The 25,398-nt window shown below is 40.0% G+C and overlaps 1 protein-coding gene across 4 annotated transcripts in view; it reads right to left on the reverse strand.

Moving 5' to 3' along the window:
* stag2b (STAG2 cohesin complex component b) overlaps positions 1 to 25,398 on the reverse strand; it is a 175,923-nt gene that overhangs the window by 129,328 nt on the left and 21,197 nt on the right. For 3 of the 4 annotated variants that reach the window (XM_072270835.1, XM_072270833.1, XM_072270834.1), the window contains exon 2: positions 1,053 to 1,202. The exons of the other annotated variant lie outside the window; for it this stretch is intronic. In XM_072270835.1, the coding sequence (XP_072126936.1) occupies positions 1,053 to 1,096 (44 nt within the window). In that variant the 5' untranslated portion in view covers positions 1,097 to 1,202. The remainder of the gene's footprint in view (positions 1 to 1,052; positions 1,203 to 25,398) is intronic. 4 annotated transcript variants of the gene reach the window in all.

Below are 25,398 nucleotides of genomic sequence, written 5' to 3' on the forward strand. Positions count from 1 at the left end.
ATTTTACAATAGGATAAAGCAAGGGAGAATGGCACAGATTAAAATCTTGACTGCTGAAACTATGGTAATCTATTGTGGATAACTTAAAACCATGGATGTTCAACAAGTGTAGATATTGCAGAGTTAAAAGAGGCTGCAAAAGAGAATGGAATGGATGAAGCTACAGCAGGTTTTAAAAACTATTTTAAAACCAAGGCATCGCTTGAAGCCAGAAGTAATGTGTGAACAAACATTGGTGCAGATTTGGAGAAAATCTGGATAGCACCAGTTTTATAGAAAGCAAAATGTGCAGCCTAACCAAGAGTGTGTTGGAATCTTAAGATGAGGGGTAAACAGCTTCACTGGGATTTAAATTGAGGCAGACAGAACAAGATAACATGGAAAACTTGAAAACATGTGATAGGCACAACCAAGCATGAAATAAAACACCAAGGATGCTGGTGCCTGGTTTAAAGTCAAAAAGATGTTATCATCAGCTATTTAACCAAATCTTGGGGAAAAAGTCAAATATCTAAATTGGCATAAATATGCAGCCAACTGGTTTTAGAATTCTGATAGGGCATCAAATAACTTAGTTAACAGCAAAGTTGACTGGGATGATAAAATGTACAAAAATGTTTAAATGCAAAATTCCAATTGGGCCAAAAGGAAAATATGACAGAAGAGATAGATGTAAGAGGAAAAAAAAGTGTTTCAGGTATGAAAATTCTGCTGCATATTCAAATGTAAATGCTTCTTTATGGAGTTCATAACTATCATTACCCTCCATAACTTTTAGCTAAGCTGAGTAAAGTTATTCAATCAAGATCTGTGATAATAAGCATAGCACTGTGTTTGGCCATTCTGTCCTCCAGTGTCCTACATTGACAGATGAAACTTTCATATGACTAGCCTCTTGGCTGGGGTGCTGGTCCACTAAACTGGTCCCCAAGTCCAAATCACGAGCACAAGAAAGGAGAGAAAAACATTAATAGTACAAAGTTGGGTAACATGCAAAACGAATCAATCTCACTGTCCAAAAATATTGTGTGGCTAAATAACAAAGAACTTACTGAGGGAGATGAAATTCTGTGGGTATTTCAGGTTCAGCTATCATCTCCTAAACATCTTCTGTGACAAAATAAATTATATTTGTCTCCCCCCTTCACAACAGCAGGGCGTTCAGTTCCAACCTAGAAACTTCTAGTCACAGAACGCACAACCTGAAAGGAAGAAAAAAAATAAACTGAATCTTTTGACCTCTCTTCAGTAATCTCTTCACATTTAAGTATCACAGTTAACTTATCTTGACAGGTTAAAGAAATACGAAGTGATGCACTTATTCACGCAGACTTGAGGGTCCAGGCTCCAATAACCCATCAATGCTGATGCACCAATTAGGAAGCAATAACTGATCTTAGCATCACTTGGAGAAACAGTACAAGGTATCTGCCAAGGGTTCATTGCTATTGAAAGAAAGTGGAATCCTCAAGTTAATGGTTTTCCAATCTCACTATCGAGGAAAACACAAAACAATGCTCTAATATGCATAAGCATTTAGAAATGCACAGAAAAGAACCCCACCATTAAGTGAGCAGGATTGGGATTTCTGACAAAGTATATGGTCATCAGTCAGGTCTGCTCAAACAGAAAACCAATGATACAGGTATTTTATAGAAACAAAAATATCAAAAAAAGCATTAATTGGTGGGTCACCAGTTAAATGCACAAATAACTCTTTCAATGTGGCAGGCAATTAAGAAAATCAGGTCTTTAGTACAGGAAACATACTTAAAGAGCCTCCTCTGCCATGGGTAAATACAGACAGGAAGTTGTTAGAGGAAGAGCTAAGAATTAAGAAAACCTGGCAGTGACTCAAATATTGGAAATTTAGACAAAAGGGAGCCATAGATAGTCAGCAGCAAAAGCGATATAACTAGAGGGAGTGAAGCAGTGTGAGCAAATGTATCGTAGAAGGAAGGAGTGAACATAAAAAAACCTCAAGCTACACTGAATGTTCACAATAAAGACAAAATATTAAAACTTTAAATGACTAAGCTTCATCTCAATAAACTTTTAAGACCAGTGTTGCATTCAAATATCCACAATGATATTAAGCCTCAAGTTTCTTTTTTGTGGTCATTTTCTACATGCTCTTTCACCCAGATAACTTGCCAAAAACAATGAAGAGAAAGATACACTACAGTGTAATTAATATCATGGCAAGCAAGGATGGCTAGGCCTGTTTGAACAAAACCCATCCACGGCGACAGTACAAAAGACAAACTCGGCAATTAGTACGATACATGTTCACAAAACGAAAAACCAGGTCCTTAATGAAATAGTGATGCAACTCCAACATCTTGGGCACAAACCAGTATTCAAAAGCCTGAGTTTAAGACTACCAAGTGGCCAGTTTTTAAAATTACTTACTTGCAAAGAACCTCATGAATGGAAGGAAAAAGGAATTGAGAACAGCAAGTGCTATGGTGGAAAAGGCAAGATGCATAAGCAATACGAGTAGATAACTGAAAAGCAATACAAAGGGTAGATAAGTAAAATGTTTAATACTGGTGCTACATGGAAATATACAAGAATAATTTGCTAGATGCATTTACCTATCTCTACAAGGACCAACATTCATTTGAAAACAAAATCAATTGGTTAAGGAAAAAAACATAATATGTATTATTTTAATGAGCTATGAGCTCAAAAGTCAGGACAAACTGGTTCTCCCCTCCTGTTCAAGCCTGGTTAACCATTACATTCTAGTTGTGATCACAGATGGCTTTCCCAAAAGCTTACCTTTAATTCTGCTCTGTTTTGCTGACAAAAGCTAAAGTTCAAGAACAAATTTACAAGAAGCAAGACCAACAGCTTAAGAGAACAACCAAACGTTGTATCATTGCCTGACAACATCGAAAGTGGCTGTTCAGGTTCATGAAGAGTGTGGCAGCTTTCAGAGAAACCCTATGAAATCCTTTTTTTTTTGTGACCAGCAGCATATGCCCATTAATATTATCTCCACAACCAGCTTTGTCATACATTTACACTTGAAGCAATTTACAGTATCCATTTAACACAACTTTGGGGCATTGAGGAAAGCAGAGCACTGGAGGAACTCGGTGTCACAGGGAGAATGTGGAAACTCCAGGTACATTACTCCAGACATCAGAAGTGGGCCTGGGTCACTACAGCTGCAACTGTAAGGCAGCTACGCACCTGCCGCATTGCTGTGCTGCCTATGTAGCAGATGCAGTAATGATGTACCAAACCCTAAATATACAGTACAGTGGTAAGTCAGTTAAATCAGGGTAGCTGCTTATTTGGGACAACTCTTAAAGCACAAAAACTCATCAAGAAAGTAGCCCCTATTCCCTTCATTTAACTGGGAGACTATGCCGCTGAATTGGGATAGGAGGCTCTGCTGAACTGTTTCTAACTAGTTTCAGTCATGTGAACATGTAACCCTGAGACACACAATACACCTTGTTCAGAGCAGTTTTTATATAGCATTAGTTTTGTGTATTTGCCTTAAAAACAACAGCATTTTTTGTCACTGACAGTTGGTGAGAAATAAGCAGCACAATTCCAAACTGATTTGCTCACTGTGGTTTCAAGCATTCAGGCTTAAGAGATGTTAGAAATGGCTAGCAGTGAAATTGAAATGATGTCACTACTTTAAATTAGGAACTACAAAGATTTTGAAGGCATTGACAATCATATTGAATGTTAGAGAATTGACAATCATATTGAAAGTGAAGATTTGGAGGAGGTAATCGTCAAAAATATTGTACGAAGACAGCCCATTATCTGCACAAGGTGCTTGCACTGATTTTGTTCATTTGGTCAATCAAAGACGACAGCGTACACTGTATAAATACCTCCATCGATAACTGCACTCTTATAGTACTGTAATACACACACAATGTGGAGGTACTCAGCAGGTTAGGCAGCATCTATGGATGAACATAAATAGTTAACATTCCTGGCTGAGACCTTTCATCCTGCAGACCCTCCTACCTGACCAACTGAGCTCCCCCAGCACATGGTGTGTATCGCTGCAGATTTCCAGCATCTTCAATACCTCTTGTGCCTTATAGTGCTTTGGCAGTATTTGTCTTTTCCTAATTTGTAGTGTTCTAACTCCCAACCATTGAGCACATCTACATGAAACTCTGTCATAGGAAAGCAACATCTATCAGAGATCCCACCACTCAGATCATACTAATCTAAGTTGAAATCCATTTGACATTCCTCAATCCACCTCCCTAATTCTTTGCAATTCATTTTAACCTGTTTCACTACGAACAAGACCCCCCAAATTTTGTATCATCAGCAAACCGACTAATCGTGCCACATACGTTCACATCCAAATCATTTGCATAAATAATTAAGAGGTTCCAATACAAACCACCTGGGGCACGGCACCAGTCACAGAATAAACCTTGAACCATCACCCAATCCTGAATCCACCTAACTCGCATCCCCGAATCCCATGCAACCTATTCTACCAGATCAGCTTGCAAATAGGACTTGACGAGGGCTTTTCTAAATTCCATACAAACAGCATCCACCATCCTACCTTTCAAGAACAATGAAACATCATGAGCTACCATACAGTGCTGCTCCTTCCCAAGGTTCCTCTATGCATTGAATGAGGAAACTGTCTTGAAAGCACCGAACAAATTCTACTTCATCCATGTCCTTGGCACTACGGATAGCCCAGTCAACCCAATAAATTGAGATCTCACACTAGCACTACCCTATTATCCTCAAAAACATGTGCAATTTCGAGACACGTCTGTTCCACTGACTACTAAGGGTCAATAATGTAGATGTCCATCACTTTCTTATTTCTAAGTTCTACAAAACTGGCCTTGATGGATGATTATTATAAAGGCAATATCATTCCATTCCTCCTTGCTCCTATGTCAACAAATACACTCAAAAACTTCTATAGTTGTACCGTGGAGAGCATTCTGACGGGCTGCATCACTGTCTGGTATGGAGGGGCTACTGCATAGGACCGGAAGAAGCTGCAGAAGGTTGCAAGTCTAGTCAGCTCCATCTTGGGTACTAGCCTACAAAGTACCCAGGACATCTTGAGGGAGCAGTGTCTCAGAAAGGCAGCATCCATTATTAAGGACCTTCAGCACCCAGGGCATGCCTTTTTCTTACTGTTACTATTAGGTAGGAGGTACAGAAGCCTGAAGGCACACACTCAGCCATTCAGGAACAGCTTCTTTCCCTCTGCCATCCAATTCCTAAATCGACATTGAATCTTTGGACATTACCTCACTTTTTAAAAAAAAATACACAGTATTTCTGTTTTTGCACATTTTTAAATCTAGTCAGTATATGTAACTGATTTACTTGTTTATTGATTATTATTTTTATTCTTTTCTCGGCTAGATTATGTACTGCAGCGGTCCCCAACCACTGGGCCGCAGAGCATTTGCTACCGGGCCGCGAGGAAACGATATGATTTGGCGATATGAGTCAGCTGCACCTTTCCTCATTCCCTGTCACGCCCACTGTTGAGCTTGAACACACGCGAGGTCATTAACAGCGCTTCATCCATGTCAGCGCGGGAAGAAGATCAACTCCTCGAGCTTGCAAATGACGATGGGCTGAAAAGTATGTTTGACATAACATCTCTGCCGGCATTCTGGATCAAAGTCAAGGCTAAATATTCTGAGATAGCCACGAAAGCACTGAAAACGTTGCTTCCATTTCCAACAGATCTCTGCAATGAATGCAACCAAAACTAAATTGCAGAATAGACGGGACATAAGGAACTCCCTTCGAGTATCGCTGTCTCCCATCACCCCTCGATAGGACTGTCTTGTTGCAGGAAAACAAGCCCAGGGCTCCCACTGATTCATTGATATTGGTGTGTTGCAATGATTTTATATGTTCATACGGGGAAAATATGTGCCGTGTGTTTAATATCCAAACATTACTTAAAATGTTATGATGCTATTGACTGAAAAGTGACTTATATAACCATATAACAATTACAGCACGGAAATAGGCAATCTGGGCCCTTCTAGTCCATGCCGAAAGCTACTCTCACCTAGTCCCACCGACCTGCACTCAGCCCATAACCCTCCAATCCTTTCCTGTCCATATACCTATCCAATTTTTCTTTAAATAATATCCAACCTGCCTCTACCACTTCTACTGGAAGTTCTTTCAACGCTTACTTCAAGCTCCCCGTCCTCCCCTGATGATTGACTTATCACTATATTCATGCGAGGAAAATATGCGCTGTGTGTTTAATATTAAATTCGTTAGATAAATCCCTTTAGAAACGAAATTGAGTGTATTAGCCCCTTATTACCAATATTCCGGTCATGATTAACACCCCCCACCGCCCCCCCAGAACAGAATCGCCAAAACGATTTGCAGAGAATAATATCGGCAGGTACATGCATGCGCACTGGTGCCCGTGCAAGGCTTCATGGTCATTGTAGTCTTTCTCGGGGTAAACACAACGTATTTTTTGACTGCTACTCTTGTCTGTTGGCAACCCTACCCACCCCCCACGTCGGACGGTCCGCAAGAATATTGTCAATATTAAACCGGTCCGCAGCGTAAAAAAGGTTGGGGACCCCTGATGTACTGTATTGCATTGAACTGCTGCTGCTAAGTTAACAAATTCTGCATCACATGCCAGAAGCTCCTGAAGCACTTACCATGCTTTAAAAAAAAAGAAAGCTATACATTATGTTCCTCAGTCCTTCTATTATTTTAAGAAAACAGGTGGTTAAATATTAGAGCAATAACAACTGCACTCAATTTAGGAGTCTCAATGCTATTACAACCATCTCAAATTAATTTTATATACTTCAAACAACCATAAGATATAATTAGTAGACAAAATTTACATGAAAATTAAAAGAAAGCAAAGAATGGTGCGCTTGGATAGCTTTGGAACCATGAAAAAACTTGCAACTCCTTCACAAATATCAAAGAGGGGGAAATAAATTAAAGTGAATAAAACAAACAGAATTTAAACTAAAACAAAATGGCCATATTATACTTGGGCTAATTCTACCGTCCAAATCCAATGATTTGAATATGGCATAAGCTTCCAAAAGTCTCATGATAAAGAATTACTACAGTTCCTTTCTACTTGTGCAATTCAATTACTGGTAGCTATAACGTCATAAACTAATTTTCAATATATTGTACAATATATTGTACAATAACTAAGAAAACTGAAGCAACCACTACTGGCAAATATCTTTCAGCAGCACACAGTAAATTCAAGGTATTTAAATAACTCATTTCATACTAGCGCACAGCATCACAGCAGATATATCAACTTACCATTTATATTGATTATGAATGTAAGTTTAATTACAACTATGACTGCCTCTCAGGCAGGGGAATCAATAAAAATCACAGAATCACAAAAAGGTTCACCCTTACCGATTAGTGAATTCCCTCAGGGTGAATTTTGGTAACCAAATGGCAGTAACACAGGGGGTGCCTATGTTTTATTAGTGGGAAAAAAAAACAGGAAACTAAAAACAACAATCAATACACAATTGTTGTACTTTTAGAACAAGTATCAGTGCCAAAACATTTAACAACACAAAAGTTAAAATCTAACACTATATAATAAAAATATTAATTTTATTACCCTTTAAATTGTAAAGTTCCACAATCTAAAGCTGTGATCATTTTGCAATGACAAAGACAAATCAAATTACAAAAAGAGAAAATGCAACATATGTTAAATTGAAATCCATAAATGTACAAATCTCAGATTCCTGTACTGAACCTCCATGAGTACACTATCAAATATCTGAAAATAATGAGATAATTAACACTCAACTTTACAATAGCTACACTATTTTAAAATACCTGAAAAGTTTTCTAAAATGTTCTACAGGACAAAACAAAATCTACAATATAAATGGAATAATTTTAAAAAGATACACTTCTGAAGAGTTAACTATGCATTTCCCAATGTTTTAAAATTTGAAGGGACATTGACATGCCTCTTGGCATGAATTATACTTCATTTTGTCAAATGACTTTTGATAAACCACATCCATGCCCATATTTATTTTACTTTTTAAATTCACACCTTGAAACCAATCCCTCACAATCAGTGATCAGCAACTTCCAGAACCTTATCTCAGCTTTTCTTTGAAGAATTAAAGGAGGGTGAAGTGAGATTGATGGTACTCGAGACAATAGGGTTTGCAAAGGTAGGAGGAACCAAGAAAGAAGAAAAATGTTACACGGAGAAATAGGAGAGAGGCCACTTGGGATGAAGTTAATGAAAAATTTTGGCAGCTGGCTCGAAGGTGGCAGACAACTGAGGGAAGAGAGATAATTTCAGATATAGCCACAGACTTGAGAAGAATGGCTTCAGAAGTGTTGACCCTTCAAATGCAGAGAATTGGGAAGGTGGGGTAATGCTGGAAGTGGTATGAAGGCCAGGAAAAAGAAAATGACTATGACTTCTCACATGTGCATTGCAAGTTGATCACTATAAAACTAGGTGCAGCACCTGAAATAATGAGGGAATGCTGGGAAGTAGAAAGAATAAGTAGAATCACAAATAATGGAAAATTTAAAATGGGACCAAGCATGATGGTTTGGATTATTCAGGTATGGTAAAGTGCTTGAATACCGAGAAAATCCATAGCACACTTGCACTGAGCTGTAAACAAGCAGAGTGAAACTATTTTTGCAAGGTACATCAATGCAAGCAACCAGCTCCCCCTGCAAGCAGATAACAGACCAAAGACCCAAAGAAGATCCCACAAGCCTGAAAATTAGTATTTACCTTTTCCTTAATGACTTGATGAAAAGTTCCAACCACACTCCATATTAAAAGGACATCACTTATTGGATTTATCATCAATTTGCAATCACTGATTTTAAATTACTAGGAACTGAAAATAATGTCAATTGATAATTGCTTTTTCAGGAGAAAAGGAACCATGGTAAAGCCTTCCAATATGTAACAAGTTCTCAGTGTTTTTTCTTTCAAACATTGACAATTACATCCATCATCTGAACATTTTGATATCTTTTTGTTATGTTTCCTAACATTCAGCCTTCCACATTAATTTTACTGGAAAATATTGCTAGTATATTGATATACTACTTCAATTCAGATGCTTGAAAAAATTATCCTGAAAATCAAAGTGAGGTGAAAGGCCAGGGGAACATATGAAGAGTCAAGTCCAGGATACTGCACTGCCATTCAAAAGTGCACTGAATGCTTCAATGTCTCTCCATAAAACAAACAATATTTTTGATTTGTGTCGATATCCAATTTTATGGTCTATTGTGTAAGAAGGGGAAATTTGCATTAAGCAGTCTTAAGGATTCTTAATTCATTGGCAAACTTTTTAGGAACAGAATTGAAAGTCACAGTTTTGTTCGGTCACAAAATGTGACACAACACTATATGCTCAATTTTTATTTTTTTACTGAAAACTTAAGAGTGAACATATGAGCTGCAGAGTAGATCTGTTGTTCTCATTCTGGTTCATATATGCAGGTACCAGCAAAAAGATATTTGCCTCCAAAATAAAACCTACAAAGCTTCCATATACAGTTGATTCCAGTTAATAGGGACACAATTGGGCCCAATAAGGCAGCTGCCCAAATTAGCTGAAGTTTCATGGAAATAGTTATAATTGTATTAAAAAGACAAAACTGAGTAACAATTTATGTATTTAAATGAAATACAATGCATATTAGAACACTACCAATAGTACAACAGCACTACAAAACTGCATTAGTTCCTAATTGTTAGCGGAGAAATTCATCCAGCATACGCAATGAACAAAATCAGCGCAGATACTTAGTGCAGATAATGGACTGCCTTCACACAATACTATCAAAAATTGCATCCTCTAAATCATTGCCAATAGATACCTTCAAATTCTAGGTAGTTTCTAACATGTTGTAGCAGTAAAATCTTTTCATTTTCACTCCCAGCATTTCTGGCATCTCCCAGCTTGAATTCGCTGTGAGTGAAACTGTTCGGAATTGTCTGTTTAGTTCTATAAAAGACAAATATTGCTGCTTTTTGAACACAAACACAAGCAACTAAATCTTTTTTAAACCTGTTCATCTTAAGCGTGGTGTAGCATCTAACTGCCACACAAATGCACACAATTGATGCAAGTTAGAAACTGTTCAGCAAGTCTCCTGCCCCAATCAAGCAGCACTGCCACAAATAAACAAAGGGAATCCAAGCAAATTTCTTCATTAGTTTTCCTTCTTATAGAATTGTCCAAATAAGCAGCAGTCCTAATTAAACAATGTCCCAATTAACTGGAATCCATTATATTAAAATATTTCAGTCAGACTTTTTGCTAGATTTCAGTAACTGGAAAATCAGTTAGTATATCTGAAATAGAAATTACCAGCCACTTTCACTAACATTAAGCAAATGGTGTGCTGAAGAAGGGCTTTCTGCTTGAGAAGTTTACTCCTTTCAATTTTAAAATGGTTGAAGCCTGTTGGTGATTTCACCAATGGGTTTTTATTTTGATAATGTTTCCAGAATCTGCAGTGCTTTGCATTTTCAAGATCACATCAATACTCTATCTTATCTTTACTTATTTTACATTATTTTATTTATTTAGCGATACAGCATGAAGTAGGTCCTTCCGGCACTTCAAGCCACGCTACCCCAGAAAGCCCACAAACCTGATTAATCTTAACCTAATCACCGGACAATTTACAATGGTCAATTAGCCTACCCAGTATATCTTGGGACTGTGGGGGGGAGAGAACCGGAGCACCCAGGGAAAGCCCAAGCATTCCACAGGGAGGACATACAGAGACTCCTTACAGAACAGCGCTGAAATTGAACTCTGGAACGACCCAAGCTACATTGAGTGTGGGGTTGTTGTTGCAACACCACTCAACCAGCTGATCTTTTTCACTCCTGTGTGGCTCCTCATTGCCAGCTAAGAATTTACCAACAACAATGGTGATATTGGCGAATTTAGCTCTGCTTAATCACCATCATGTGTATCAAGAGATTAGAGCAGCGGGTTTAGCACACATTCTTGAGGTCAGGCTGTGCTGGTATTACCATCTGCACCGACTACGTTCTACTGATAAGGAAATCAAGAATCCATTTGCAAAAGAAGGTTCAGAGGCCCAAGTTTTGAAGTTAGTGGTTAATACTAATAGCATGTTTATGAATAGTGAGTTGTAATGGATACAGAGCCTGACATATGATTGTCATTGCTCCAGAGCAAAGTGGAAAGCCAGTGAGATTACATCTGCTGTAAACCTGTTGAGACAGTAGGCAAATTGCATCAGTCCCAGAAATTGCTCAGGTGGAAGCTAGCCATAACCAATTCCTTGAAGCACTTTCATCATGGTAGATTTTCGTGCTACTGAGTGGTAGTATTTGAGGGAGCTTCGCCTGCTCTCCTTAGGTACTAGAATGATTGCTGCCCCACTGAAGCAGCTGGAAATCTCACTGCAGAAATGAGAGAGGATCTGATGCCTTGTGAGGGTTCACCCTCTTGAAGGATTCACCCTCTTGAAGGATTTGAGACATTGTTGTCTGATGAAAGGAGGAATTACCAGGATTCCCAATTTCTTCTCCAGCTTCCCACAGTGTTCCTGAAAATATCTGGTTAATTGTTTACTTTCATATATTTAAGGATTTTTACCATTTCCTCTACTGTACTGTAGACTACCCCCAAGACTTCTCTTTTTACTTCTAGTATTGAAGTTTTCATGTCTTTTGCCAACTCCAAATAGCTTTAATCATAAATAGAATAGGTTCTTAAATTACCTGTAGACAGCATAATTAAAGACATAATTGCTGTCAATTATAATTAATATTTTGCAAAATATAAAAAGACTATAAAATGTCGTCTGGTCTCCTTCAAACTTGCACATCCAGAAGAGTTTAACAGTACGACAGAGATAGCAATATTATATACACACACACACACATATATATCTATATGTATATATACACACACACACAAAAATATATAGCTCAACAAAATTCAGATCAGGTTGAAATTGATTGTGACCTTGCATGTGTCTTGGACTTTAGACAATTTAATACCTCCATTTTCATCCCTGTTTAATGCACAAATTGGATTTTCATAGTAGAGATGCTTTAAATAAATTAGCTTCCTATTAAACTAATGTGAGAGTTCTGTTTTCAAAATCTTTAGAAATAGTAAACGAATTTTTCTCTTAGGGGTGTATTTAATTTAATTGAGGCAAAAACTATCACATTATTGCCTATGTTTCCATCACTTAAGCTGGCCTCTCAGGATTGCTCTTCCAATTCGGTGATTATGTTCTTCACTTTACAAGCCTCATACTCATTTGTTAATTCTAATACCTGCATTTCCCTAGAGAATGACATTGCATATCAGTTTCTGATTGGCCTTAAAAATTGCTAATTATTAGGAGCTATTCAATCAACAATAGTTGTTAGAATTGCTGCTCTCACAACTTCCCTTTTGTTATTCCTTGTTGACTTCATCCCATCCATTAAGTTCTTGCAGTAACTTGTCTTTAGTTTCTGTTTCTGACTTAAAATACTGAAAAAGGCAGTAAAAAGATTCCTGCCTTTAGAATGCTGATAGCTATTTTTATTCCATGATGAACAATCATCAGGTATGGAGGCTCCAATGCACAGGATCACAAAAGGCTGCAGAGTATCATCGGGTTAGCTAGCTCCATCATATGCATAATCCTCTCCATGACTGTGGATATCATGAAGAGACAGTTTCTCAAGACAGCAATATTCATCACTAATAACCCTCACTATTCAATATGTGCCATTTTTATGACCATTGGGAAGGTGGTGCAGGAGCCTGAAGATCCACATCAATAATTCAGAATTAGCTTCTTCCCTCTGCCATCAGATTTCTGAACATGGAACACCACCTTGCATTTCTTTGTACTTACTACTTTTTCTTTTTGTAATTGATGATCATTTTAACTTTGGACTGTCCCGCTGCTCCATGATTTCAGCAGATTTCATGTCAATGATACTGATAATTAGATATCCACTGGCTTGATATTGGGAAGCAGAGGGTAATGGTGGTAGACTAAAGGTATGTGCCCATTGCGAGAAATAGAACATCTGTATGGTTTTCTTGAAATGAAAACAAATATGGGTACTGTGATTTGCGAAGTACCTGCTCAGCAAGTAGTCCTGGCCTTCCCATTCAGTGAAATCACAATCAGAACACTCTTACTGAATTACTAAATAACTCTCTGCATTAAGAATGGATTTCCCCATGCAGATCAGATACCTGGTATCTGTCATTGTTTCCAGTGAAATGTTGAAAACTCCCTTCAACCTTAAATTACGAAAAGCCCTAAATTTACATCATCATTGTGAACAGAGAATCTTCCTGACATTAACCACTTCCAATTTTAGTGTTTGATTAAAAAAAACAATATATTATTATACCCAAGAATACAGGATCAATTTATGAGCACAACTCCAACAACTTCTACGATCTTGCAAAAAAAAAGCACACCACCAGTTAAATGAAAATAAATTTCCAACCTTGGATGAAACTGCTTAAATCTCAGCTTATAAATAATGGAAACTGTATTTCTGTTCAAACCTTCATAAGCCAAAATTTCTAAAGAACACCCAAGTGCTTCATGAACATAGCTTTATATAATCAATAAGCACAAGAGACTGCAAATGCAGGAATCTGGAGGGAGAAACAGTGAAACAGACATAGAGTTGCACTTCAAAATGTTGGCCATCCCTTGGCCTCCACAACTGCTGCTCAATATACTGAGTTCTTCCAGCTAATTTTGAGTTATGTTTTCAGTTCCCCAAATTCCAAATTAACATAAAACCTGGATTACAATTTTAATATACAAGCCCTCAAGAAAATTATACATTGTGAAAATTAAACAAACTCCACAGAAATAAAAAGTTTAGCCAAACTTTTGATAAGCCTGCAGGTACACACATATATGCACAATTAAATGAATGGAAAACAATGGGATGCAGGGGATTCGTTGCTACATCTACGACCAGTCTATTGAAGAAGATGGGGGTGAGGGGTCACTCCCTCCAACAAGCAATCAAGTCCTTGTCAAGTGCAGCAGAAGAAAGCAGCAATTGGATTAGGATTAAAAGACAACAACTGGGCTGCAAGAAGAAGACAGGAGGATATGAAACTGAGGCGGGTGTATCTGGTACGCCAGGTAGCACCGTTGAGCCCTCTGGAGATGTCGCGGGCTTATCAATGAAACGTCAAAGAAGGAGGGTGCCTTCCTGATGACCCCAATGACCTACCTACCCTCCCTCCTTGTCACCACTCCAAACCCACTGCCAACATCGAGAGTGCCAATTTACCATAGGGATTGAAACATCAAGTCCGAGTAGCTCTACTGCAAGTCACATTCAAAATTGAGAAAATGTACAATTCGCACTAAGAAAGTTAAGCTCCCTTGTATGGTTTGTACCTGCCAAAATTAACAGCAACACACATCAAAGTTGCTGGTGAATGCAGCAGGCCAGGCAGCATCTCTAGGAAGAGGTACAGTCGACGTTTCAGGCCGAGACCCTTCGTCAGGACTAATTGAAGGAAGAGTTAGTAACAGATTTGAAAGTGGGAGGGGGAGGGGGAGATCCAAAATGATAGGAGAAGACAGGAGGGGGAGGGATGGAGCCAAGAGCTGGACAGGTGATTGGCAAAAGGGATATGAGAGGATCATCGGACAGGAGGTCTGGGGAGAAAGACAAGGCGGGGGGGGAACCAGAGGATGGGCAAGGGGTATAGTCAGAGGGACAGAGGGAGAAAAAGGAGAGTGAGAGAAAGAATGTGTGTATAAAAATAAATAACGGATGGGGTACGAGGGGGAGGTGGGGCATTAGCGGAAGTTAGAGAAGTCAATGTTCATGCCATCAGGTTGGAGGCTACCCAGACGGAATATAAGGTGTTGTTCCTCCAATCTGAGTGTGGCTTCATCTTTACAGTAGAGGAGGCTGTGGATAGACATGTCAGAATGGGAATGGGATGTGGAATTAAAATGTATGGCCACTGGGAGATCCTGCCTTCTCTGGCGGACAGAGCGTATGTGTTCAGCAAAGCGGTCTTCCAGTCTCGCCAATATACAGAAGGCCACATCGGGAGCACCGGACGCAGTATATCACCCCAGCCGACTCACAGGTGAAGTGTTGCCTCACCTGGAAGGACTGTCTGGGGCCCTGAATGGTGGTAAGGGAGGAAGTGTAAGGGCATGTGTAGCACTTGTTCCGCTTACAAGGATAAGTGCCAGGAGGGAGATCAGTGGGGAGGGATGGAGAGTTCGAATGGACATGGGAGTCGCGTAGGGAGCAATCCCTGCGGAAAGCGGGGGGGGGGGGGGGAGGGAAATTAACAGCAAGTAGCTTCTACAACTTAGTTGTTGAAAGGTTCTGGAGTTGGAGCTCCTGCAGGCAGTAAGAACGAGCCCCAATGACCCCCTGATTTGCGAATCAGAGAGTCTGGAGTCCCAGGCCTAGAGCTCTGTGATCAGCGGGTCCTGAAGTTTAAGATCGAGGACTGAGGGTTGAATCTGAAGTCCAGAAGTCAAGACCTGTAGCCAGATTCACGAGTTTGCTAATCTCTGTAAATCCACTAGTTAAGTTGAAGTCCAATGTCTGCGAGCCTGAGCCTACTGGAGGCCAAAGAGAACGTCTTGGGGTTGGAGGGCTGTATGTGTGTGCATGGGAGGGAGGAACCGGCTTGTTTTGCTTTTATTTTTATTACTTATTGTGTTTTGTTTTGTTTGATGTTGTTCTGTCGAGCATTATACGAATGTTGTTAGCATCTGAATGTTTGGTGGTACTTGTGGGCTGCCTTCCAGAGCAACCTTGGGTGTGTTGGTTGTTACACAAACAACATATTTCACTGCATATATCAACGTGCCCATCAAATGGCCAAATTCTACTCTTATGTATTAGGGTCAAAACATCTTTTTCACCAGTATGTCAACATGACACCACTTTCAACAAATATGCACTTACACTCTTAAATCCCCATTTCATTATGTTCCTTAGTGTCCCACTATTCAAAGTACAAGTTAAACACTGCTTTAAATTTCCAAAGTGCATCAACTCACACTTAACTGTACTGAAATCCATTTATCACTACTCAGCCCACTTCCTGAACTGTTGTATCTCCTTCAGCGTCGAAGAGACCAGGGGTGGAATTTGAAGCAGCACACTCCACTGCTGACCCACCAATGAAGACTTTCCCTTTCTGAAGTCCATCATTAGCTCTTTGGTTTTGCTGATATTGAGCAAGATTGCTTGTTGTTTTTTTTTTGAAATGCAGCCTGGAAACTGGTCCTCCTGGCACAACAAGACACTCCTCCCAGCAACCCACCAGTTTAACCCTAGACTAATCATTGGATAATTTACAATAACCAATTAACCTACCAACTGGAATGTCTTTGCAACATAGGAGGAAACTGAAGCACCCATACGAAACCCACCCATCAAATAGTAGTTACTGAGGCAGGTCACCATGCTCTTCTTGGCAGTGGTACAACAGATGCATCTCTGAATTAGGTAGAAACTTCATACGGCAGAAGAAAGAATTTCATGATGTCCTTGAATAATGCAGTTTGGCAGGCTCCACAGGTCTTCAGCACTCACCCGGACACACCGTCTGGATCAAGTGCTTTGCATGGATTCACTCTCTTGAGCATGTGGTCGTCAGCCTCAGAGACCAAAATCATCAGTTGACAAGAGGAATGGAAATTCTCTATCAAAGTGTGCATAAAAATGCTCAGCTCATCAGGTGTGATGCATCATTGTCACTCTTGGTAATGGATTTCACACTCTAGGAATTAATAGCATCGAAGTTCTGCCAAAGATGTCAAGTGTCTGTGACATCAGTTTCATCCAGAATTGTCTTTTTACATTCATGCTGGTCTTCTGGAGATCATACCTGGTCTCCTTGTATGACTCTGGACGACCTGTTCTAAATGCTAGATCCAGCCTTCAAGAGTTTATGAATCTCTTGGTTCGTGCTAGGGCAACTGGTTAGGAAAGACAGAATGTTTTCATACGTACAAATCTGTCCACAAAATCAATTACTGTGGCATATTCATTCAGGTCCACTGATGAAGATTTGACAGTTACTAAGTCCACCAGTTCAAAAAAATCCAATATTCTCACCATCTTCTCCCTTGACCTGTTCTTCATAGCCTTCTCTATCAGTGCCACACTGAAGAGAGGAATGTTAATTGCTGATTGCCAATATGGTTGACAAGAAAAGTAAATACGACTGCAATATAGAATTGGTTAGCTATTTCTAAGTTCCAAAATCAAAACAACTAGCTTTCCTAAAAACAGAGGAAACAGAAGCAGGTCAATCAACCCCTTGAACCTTTTCTTTCAATTCAATATAAGCAGGCTCGTCAAATCTTGGCCTCAGTGCTTCAGTTGAACCTGCAATCTGTGCTCCTATGATAAATCATTTTCCAATACAATGAACGACGAGTCATTGAGAGAAGAGGTGCAGTGGCTAATGGACTGGTGCAGAGCCAACAACCTGTACTTGAATGTGAACAAAACAAAAGAGATGGTTGTTGACTTCAGGAGAGCACGGAGCAACCACTCTCCACTGAACATCAACGGCTCCTCTGTAGAGATCGTTAAGAGCACCAAATTTCTTGGTGTTCACCTGGCGGAGAATCACACGTGGTCCCTCAACAGCAGCTCCATAGCAAAGAAAGCCCAGCAGTGTTTCTACTTTCTGCGAAGGCTGAGAAAAGTCCATCTTCTACCCCCCCCGCCCCCCCCCCATCCTCACCACATTCTTCAGAGGTTATATTGAGAGCATCCTGAGCAGCTGCATTACTGCCTGGTTTGGAAGTTGCACCGTCTTGGATCGCAAGACCCTGGAGCGGATAGTGAGGTCAGCTGAAGGGATCATCAGGGTCTCTCTTCCCGCCATTACAGACGTTTACACCACGCGCTGCATCCGCAAAGCTAACAGCATTATGAAGGACTCCACGCATCCCTCATACAAACTCTTCTCCCTCCTGTCATCTGGCAAAAGGTACCGAAGCATTCGGGCTCACACGACCACTGTGTAACAGTTTCTTCTCCCAAGCCATCAGACTCAATTCCCAGAGTCCAGTCTAACACCAACCTACACACACACACTCTCTCAACTGAACACCACTCCCTTTGCAATTCTTGCTCATTTCTTTCTCAATTCCTGCTAAAACATTGTTTACATTTGTATCATTTACTATTACATTGTAATTTGTCCTTTACTGTGCCTATTGTCTTGTTTAATTATTGTACTGTCTTGCACTGTTTTGTGCACTTTATGTGGTCCCGTGTAGGTCTGAAGTCTAATGTAGTTTTGTGTTGTTTCATGTAGTCTAGTGTGGTTTTGTGTTGTTTCATGTAGCACCGTGGTCCTGGAGGAACGTTGTTTCATTTTTACTGCGTACTGTACCAGCAGTTATGGTTGAAATGACAATAAAAGTGACTTGACTTGAATTTCCCCCATCTGCTTCAAAGCCTTCGATAATTCTGAAAACTAGCACCAAATATCCCCAACTCTTTTCTGACTTTTAAAGAATAACAGCTTTTCTCATGGTTTCACATAGGCAACTTTGCACAATCCCTGTACTCATGTCTACACTATCTCCAAGAACAACAGCATTGTCAGAATTAGTGTTCCTTGTGAAATTGTTAAAGACTAACAACATATTCCATCCTTTCAGCATGTTTTAAAAAGTCAGGATCACATCTTTTAAAAATCTTACTAACTTGGGTCTGCAACCCTGTGAACTCCCACACTGCATACTCCTGCATCACATGAACACGAGCGATTCTGCAGATGCTGGAAATCTTCAGAAACACATGCGCACACACATGCACGCCAACAAAGAGTTGGAGGAACTTAGCAAGTCAGGCAGCACCTATGGAGGGGAATATACAGTACAATTTACGTTTGGGCTGAGACCCTTCATCAGATTTGGAAAGGAAGGGGATAAAAGATAGTATAAGGTCGGAGGAGGAGAAGGAATACAAATTGGCAGGTGGTAAATGAAACCAGCTGAGTGTGAAGGTGTATGGGGGGGGGGGGTGAGTGAACTAAGAAGCTTGGAGTTGATGGATGGAATTAGTTAAGAGCTGATGAAATCTGATAGGAGAGGTCAGTGGATAATGTAAGAAAAGGCACCGTAGAGAAGTGATGAGCAGATGAGAACAGGTGAGCGGGGAAGCAAAAAGAGGGACAGGGAAGAAATTACTTGAAGTTAAGCGAATCGATTTCCTGAAAACCTGGTTTCTCCTATCATCTGCCAGCTTGTACTCCTTCCCCACCTAATTCTAGCTTTTTGCCCCTTTGTGCCAATTTTTTGTCAACAAACAATCTCTAACTTGGTTGCTCATGTTACTAGTCCAGGTTTTCAAAGTCTGTTACTACACTATATAAAGTTCTGGCTCTTTTCTGAAAGTGCAAGGTGTTCCTTAAAATATTTCTCAAAACAACTCTTTATTAAAATAATCAATTTACACCTTGCATAATTTATCAAAGCAACTGCAAAGATTAGGAAATCAATAGTTAGAAAACAATCTTTACCTCATTGTTTCAAATGGTATAACACTGCTATAATCAAAAAAATTACTGCTACAACCATAGTCCTGCAAATTATTTTTTAAATAGCAACTCCACATTCGTGTATTAATCACACTGACTACAGTTCTCACAAGAAAAATAATGCAACAGCACTGATTATGAAAAAGAAACTTGTCCTCAACAAGTGTAGCATACATACACGATAAAGTTTAAGCTTACTGCAGAGAAGAAACACAGCTTTTAATTTTTGTGTGTCAAACCACTGTAATTTACCGTGAAAAGTGGAGACCTGAATGCAGTTATTCATTGCAGTTATTTTTACTTCATACACCTTTGTTGGAAAAGTAAACTGTTATTTCTAGTTTCCTCCTGGAAAGCATTGTAAATTCGCCAAATTAACCACATGCAGTGTTGTTAGGATAGGAAAAGGAAACAATGGCTTGTGGAGGAGGAACTGAGCAAGATAACCACATATAAATGACACCATAAAGCAGCGGTCCCCAACCACCGGGCCACAAAGCATGTCCTACCGGGCCGTGAGGAAACGATATGAGTCAGCTGCACCTTCCCTCATTCCCTGTCACGCACAGTTGAACTTAAACATAGGGTTGCCAACTGTCCTGTATTTGCTGGGACATCCCATATATTGGGCAAAATTGTTTTGTCCCACATGGGACCGCCCTACTTCCCCGCTAAGGTACATTGTTCTTATGAAACCTTTCGTGCCAAAATGGCGTGAAGCGAACAAGCAATTACCTTTAATTTATACAGGCAAAAATTTTGAGCGTTCCCAGATCCAAGAAATAACCTAACAAATTATACCAAATAACACATAAAACCAAAAATAAGTAACACTAACATACAGTAAAAGCAGGAATATGATAAATACACCGCCTATATAAAGTAGAAATAATGTATGTACTGTATAGTTGGGAAGATGAAGGGAGAACTGATTTGTGAGGGGAAAAGATCGGTACGTACGCGCATGCGCACATCACATGCACACGTCACGCATGCGCACACAGGTGCCCGCGCAAGCCTTCATGGTCATGGTAGTCTTTCCTGGGGTAAAGTGCCCGGGATTTGACTGCTACTTTTGTCCCTTATTTGGGAGTGAGAAAGTTGGCAACCCTAACTGTAAAAGACGTGTTGAGGTGAGTTTAACCCCACTTGAACATGCCCACCCGCACCCCCCCCCCCCACCAGTCGGCCGGTCCGCCATAATATTGTCAATATTAAACCTGTCCGCGGTGCAAAAAAGATTGGGGACCCCTGCCATAAGGTGTCTAAGGTATCCAGCTTATTATGCCAATATCCTGTAAGACTTCAACATCTTTTTCAAATTTAAATTAAATTTTTTGTCATAAATTTCCACCAAAATAATAGAAGCTACAACTGCAAGAAAAAAATTGTGAACAATTTGCAATTACCTGCTTTTCTGCATTACTCATAAAATGCGGTCTGATCTTCATCGAAGGCACAATAACAGACAAAAACAATCTTCTAAGCTAATAACACAAACAACCGTACTTCTCAATACTGAGTACACCATTTGAACAATCAGTCTAGATTCAAAAAAATATGAACCTCAGGGATGATGCCTTCTACAAAAGCTATTTAGTCAGGCGCTCCAATCAATGAGATGAGATTTGGAAGTGTGAGTTGGAGAAGTACTCTGCCCTATAAAACAATACACAAAATCAAGTTACTGACAGAGCTTGCTCCTCTCAAGCAATGATCTGTTTATGTGCACCATGCTTCGATCAAAACAAGTTTCAGAGAATCCTAGAAGAATTGTAGAGTTGCATGAAGCTGGAAAAGACTCCACAGCATTTCTGAAGAACTGAGTGTTCATTAGTCCACAAGGAGAGAAACTGTCTACAAATGGAAGAAATGCAGTACTGTTGCTACTCTCCCTTGAAGTGGACATCCTGCAAAGATCATTCTAAGAGCAGAACATGCAACACTAAAGGAGGTGAAACAGAACCCAAGACTAACAGCAAAAGACCTGTAGAAATCTCTAGAACTTGCTACAGTCTCTCTTCATATGTCCACTCTAAGATAAACACTGGAACAAAAATGGTGTTCGTGAAAGGACACCAAGGAGGAAACCACTGCTCTCCAAAAAAAATGTTGCTGCAGGTCTCAACTTTGCAAAAAAACCACCTGGATGTTCCACAACACTTCTGGGACAATGTTCTGTGGACGGTTGAGACAAAAGTTGAACCTTTTTGGCAGAAACACACATCGCTATGGAGGAAAAAAGGCACTACGCACCAACACTAAAAGCTCATGTCAACTGTGAAGCAGGGTGGAAGGAACATCATGGTTTGGGGCTGCTTTGCTGCCTCAGGGCCTGGACAGCTTGCAATCGTTGCGGGAACAATGAATTTAAAATAGTATCAAGACATTTTATAGGAGAATCTCAGGGTAGCAATCCGTCACCTGAAGCTTAATAGAAGTTGGATGATGCAACAAGACAATGATGCAAAACATGAGTGTAAATCAACAGCAGAATGGTTTAAAAAGAAAATTTTTGTTTTGGAATGGCCAAGTCAGAGTCTGGACCTCAACCCAATTCAGATGCTGTGGCATGACCTGAAGAGGGTTGTTCATGCAAGTTATTCCATAAGTATTGATGAACTGAAACAGTTTTGAATAGAGGAATGGTCTAAAATTCCCTTTTACCGTTGTGTAAATCTGATCAGTAGGTACAGGAAACATTTGGTGGAGGTCATTGCTGTTGAAGAAGGTTCTGCCAATTATTAAATTCAAGGGTTCACATACTTTTTCCAGCCTGGACTGTGAATGATTAAACAATCTGTTTAATAAAGACATGAACAGTACAATAGTTTGCGTGTTAAGTTTAGGCAGATTCTGTTTGTCTACTATCGTGACTTAGATGAAGATCAGACCACTTTTCATGAGTAATTCATAAAAGCAGATAATTGCAAAGAGTTCACAAACATTTTCTTGATACTGTACATATCACTTCCAGTAGCACTTGTTCTTTCATCTTTAGTGGATATACAGTGGCATACAAAAGTTTGGGCACCCCGGTCAAAATTTCTGTTACTGTGAATAGCTAAGTGAGTAAAAGATGACCTGATTTTCAAAAGGCATAAGGTCAAAGATGACACATTTCTTTAATGTTTAAGCAAGATTACTTATCTATTTCTATCTTTTACAGTTTCAAAATAACAAAAAAGGAAAAGGGCTCCAAGCAAAAGTTTGGGCACCCTGCATGGTCAGTACTTAGTAACACTCACTTTGGCAAGTATCAGAGCTTTTGTAGCCAGCTAAGATTCTTTCAGTTCTTGTTTGGGGGATTTTTGCCCATTCTTCCTTGCAAAAGGCTTCTAGTTCTGTGAGATTCTTGGGCTGTCTTGCATGCGCTGCTCTTTTGAGGTCCATCCACAGATTCTCAATGATGTTTAGGTCAGGGGACTGTGAGGGCCATGGCAAAACCTTCAGCTTGCGCCTCTTGAGGTAGTCCATTGTGGATTTTGAGGTGTGTTTAGGATTGTTATCCTGTTGTAGAAGCCATCATCTTTTCATCTTCAGCTTTTTTACAGTGTAATGTTTGCTTCCAGAATTTGCTGGTATTTAATTGAATTCATTCTTCCCTCTACCAGTGAAATGTTCCCCATGCCACTGGCTGCAACACAAGCCCAAAGCATGTTCAATCCACCCCCATGCTTAACAGTTGGAGAGGTGTTCTTTTCATGAAATTCTGCACCCTTTTTTCTCCAAACATACCTTTGCTCATTGCGGCCAAAAAGTTCTATTTTAACTTCATCAGTCCACAGGACTTGTTTCCAAAATGCACCAGGCTTGTCCCTTTGCAAACTTCTGATGCTGAATTTTGTGGTGAGGACGCAGGAAAGGTTTTCTTCTGATGATTCTTCCATGAAGATTATATTTGTGCAGGTATCGCTGCACAGTAGAACAGTGCACCACCACTCCAGAGTCTGCTAAATCTCCAAGGTCTTTTGAAGTCAAACAGGAGTTTTGATTTGCCTTTCTAACAATCCTATGAGCAGTTCTCTCGGAAAGTTTTCTTGGTCTTCCAGACCTCAACTTGACCTCCACCATTCCTGTTAACTGCCATTTCTTTATTACATAACGAACTGAGGAAACGGCTACATGAAAACGCTTTGCTATCTTCTTATAGCCTTCTCCTGCTTTGTGGGCATCATTTATTTTAATTTTCAGAGTGCTAGGAGCTGCTTATAGGAGCCCATGGCTGCTGATTGTTGGGACAAGGTTTGGGGAGTTAGGGTATTTATAAAGCTTTGAAATTTGCATCATCTGGCCTTTCCTAACGATGACTGTAAACAAGCCATAGCCCTCACAAGCTAATTAAGGTCTGAGACCTTGGCAAAAGTTATCTGAGAGCTCAAATCTCTTGGGGTGCCCAAACTTTTGCATGATGCTCCTTTCCTTTTCTTCACTCTAAGATTGTACAAGTCAAAAATAATACACTAGTCTTGTTTAAAATGTTGAAAAGAATGTTTCTTCTTTAACTTTATGACTTATGGAGATCAGTTCATCTTCTACTCACTTAACTATTCACAGTAACAGAAATTTTGACCGGGGTGCCCAAATTTTTGCATGCCACTGTACTTGCCCTTCATTCAATGTCAAGAGTATTAGCAAAGCCAACTGAATTCAAAACTCTTCAATGAATGCAATGGAGGAAGGTTGAAGATAACAACAGGAGATTAAGTAAATAATCAAGAGATTTATTAAAGATAGAGGAAACTTTCAAGCAAAGGAAACTATGTACTGTTTTAGTCTTTGAAATAAATCCTACCACCTAGCAAAAAATTATCGACTGAAAAATAAAGTACTTAATTTGTTGTCATCTCCTTTCTGCACACTAAGAACATGCAGCTAACAATCTCATCATTGCCACAATCCTGATTGAGAAGTTGCAGAACCTGGGCCTTTGTACCTCCCTCTGCAACTGGATCCTCAACTTACTAACTGGAAGACAACAGTCTGTGCAGATTGGTGATAATATATCCTCCTCACTGATGATCAACACTGGCACAACTCAGGGGCATGTGCTTAGCCCACTGCTCTACTCTCTGTATACACATGACTGTGTGGCTAGGCACAGCTCAAACAGCATCTACAAATGTTCTGATGATACAGCCATTGTTGGTAGAATCTCAGGTGGTGACGAGAGGGCAGACCACCACGAGGGCGAGATATGCCAACTAGTGGAATGGTACCACAGCAACAACCTGGCAGTCAAAGTCAGTAAGACGAAAGAGCTGATTGTGGACTTCAGGAAGGGTAAGACGAAGAACACATACCAATCCTCAGAGGGATCAGAAGTGGAGAGAGTGAGTAACTTCAAGTTCCCGGGTGTCAAGATCTCTATGGATCTAACCTGGTCCCAACATATCGATGTAGTCATAAAGAAGGCACGACAGCAACTATACTTCATTAGGAGTTTGAAGAGATTTGGCATGTCAACAAATACACTCCAAAACTTCTATAGCTGTACCGTGGAGAGCATTCTGACAGGCTGCATCACTGTCTGGTATGGAGGGGCTACTGCACAGGACTGAAAGAAGCTGCAGAAGGTTGTAAATCTAGTCAGCTCCATCTTGGGCACTAGCCTACAAAGTACCCAGGACATCCTTAGGGAATGGTGCCTCAGAAAGGCAGCGTCCATCATTAAGGACCTTCAGCACCTAGGGCATGTCCTCTTCTCACTGTTACCATCAGGTAAGGGATACAGAAGCCTAAGGGCACACACTCAACGATTCAGGAACAACTACTTCCCCTCTGCCATCTGATTCCT

Source organism: Mobula birostris, chromosome 10 (genome assembly GCF_030028105.1).
Source record: "Mobula birostris isolate sMobBir1 chromosome 10, sMobBir1.hap1, whole genome shotgun sequence".
In the NCBI taxonomy this organism is placed as follows: Eukaryota; Metazoa; Chordata; class Chondrichthyes; order Myliobatiformes; family Myliobatidae; genus Mobula; species Mobula birostris.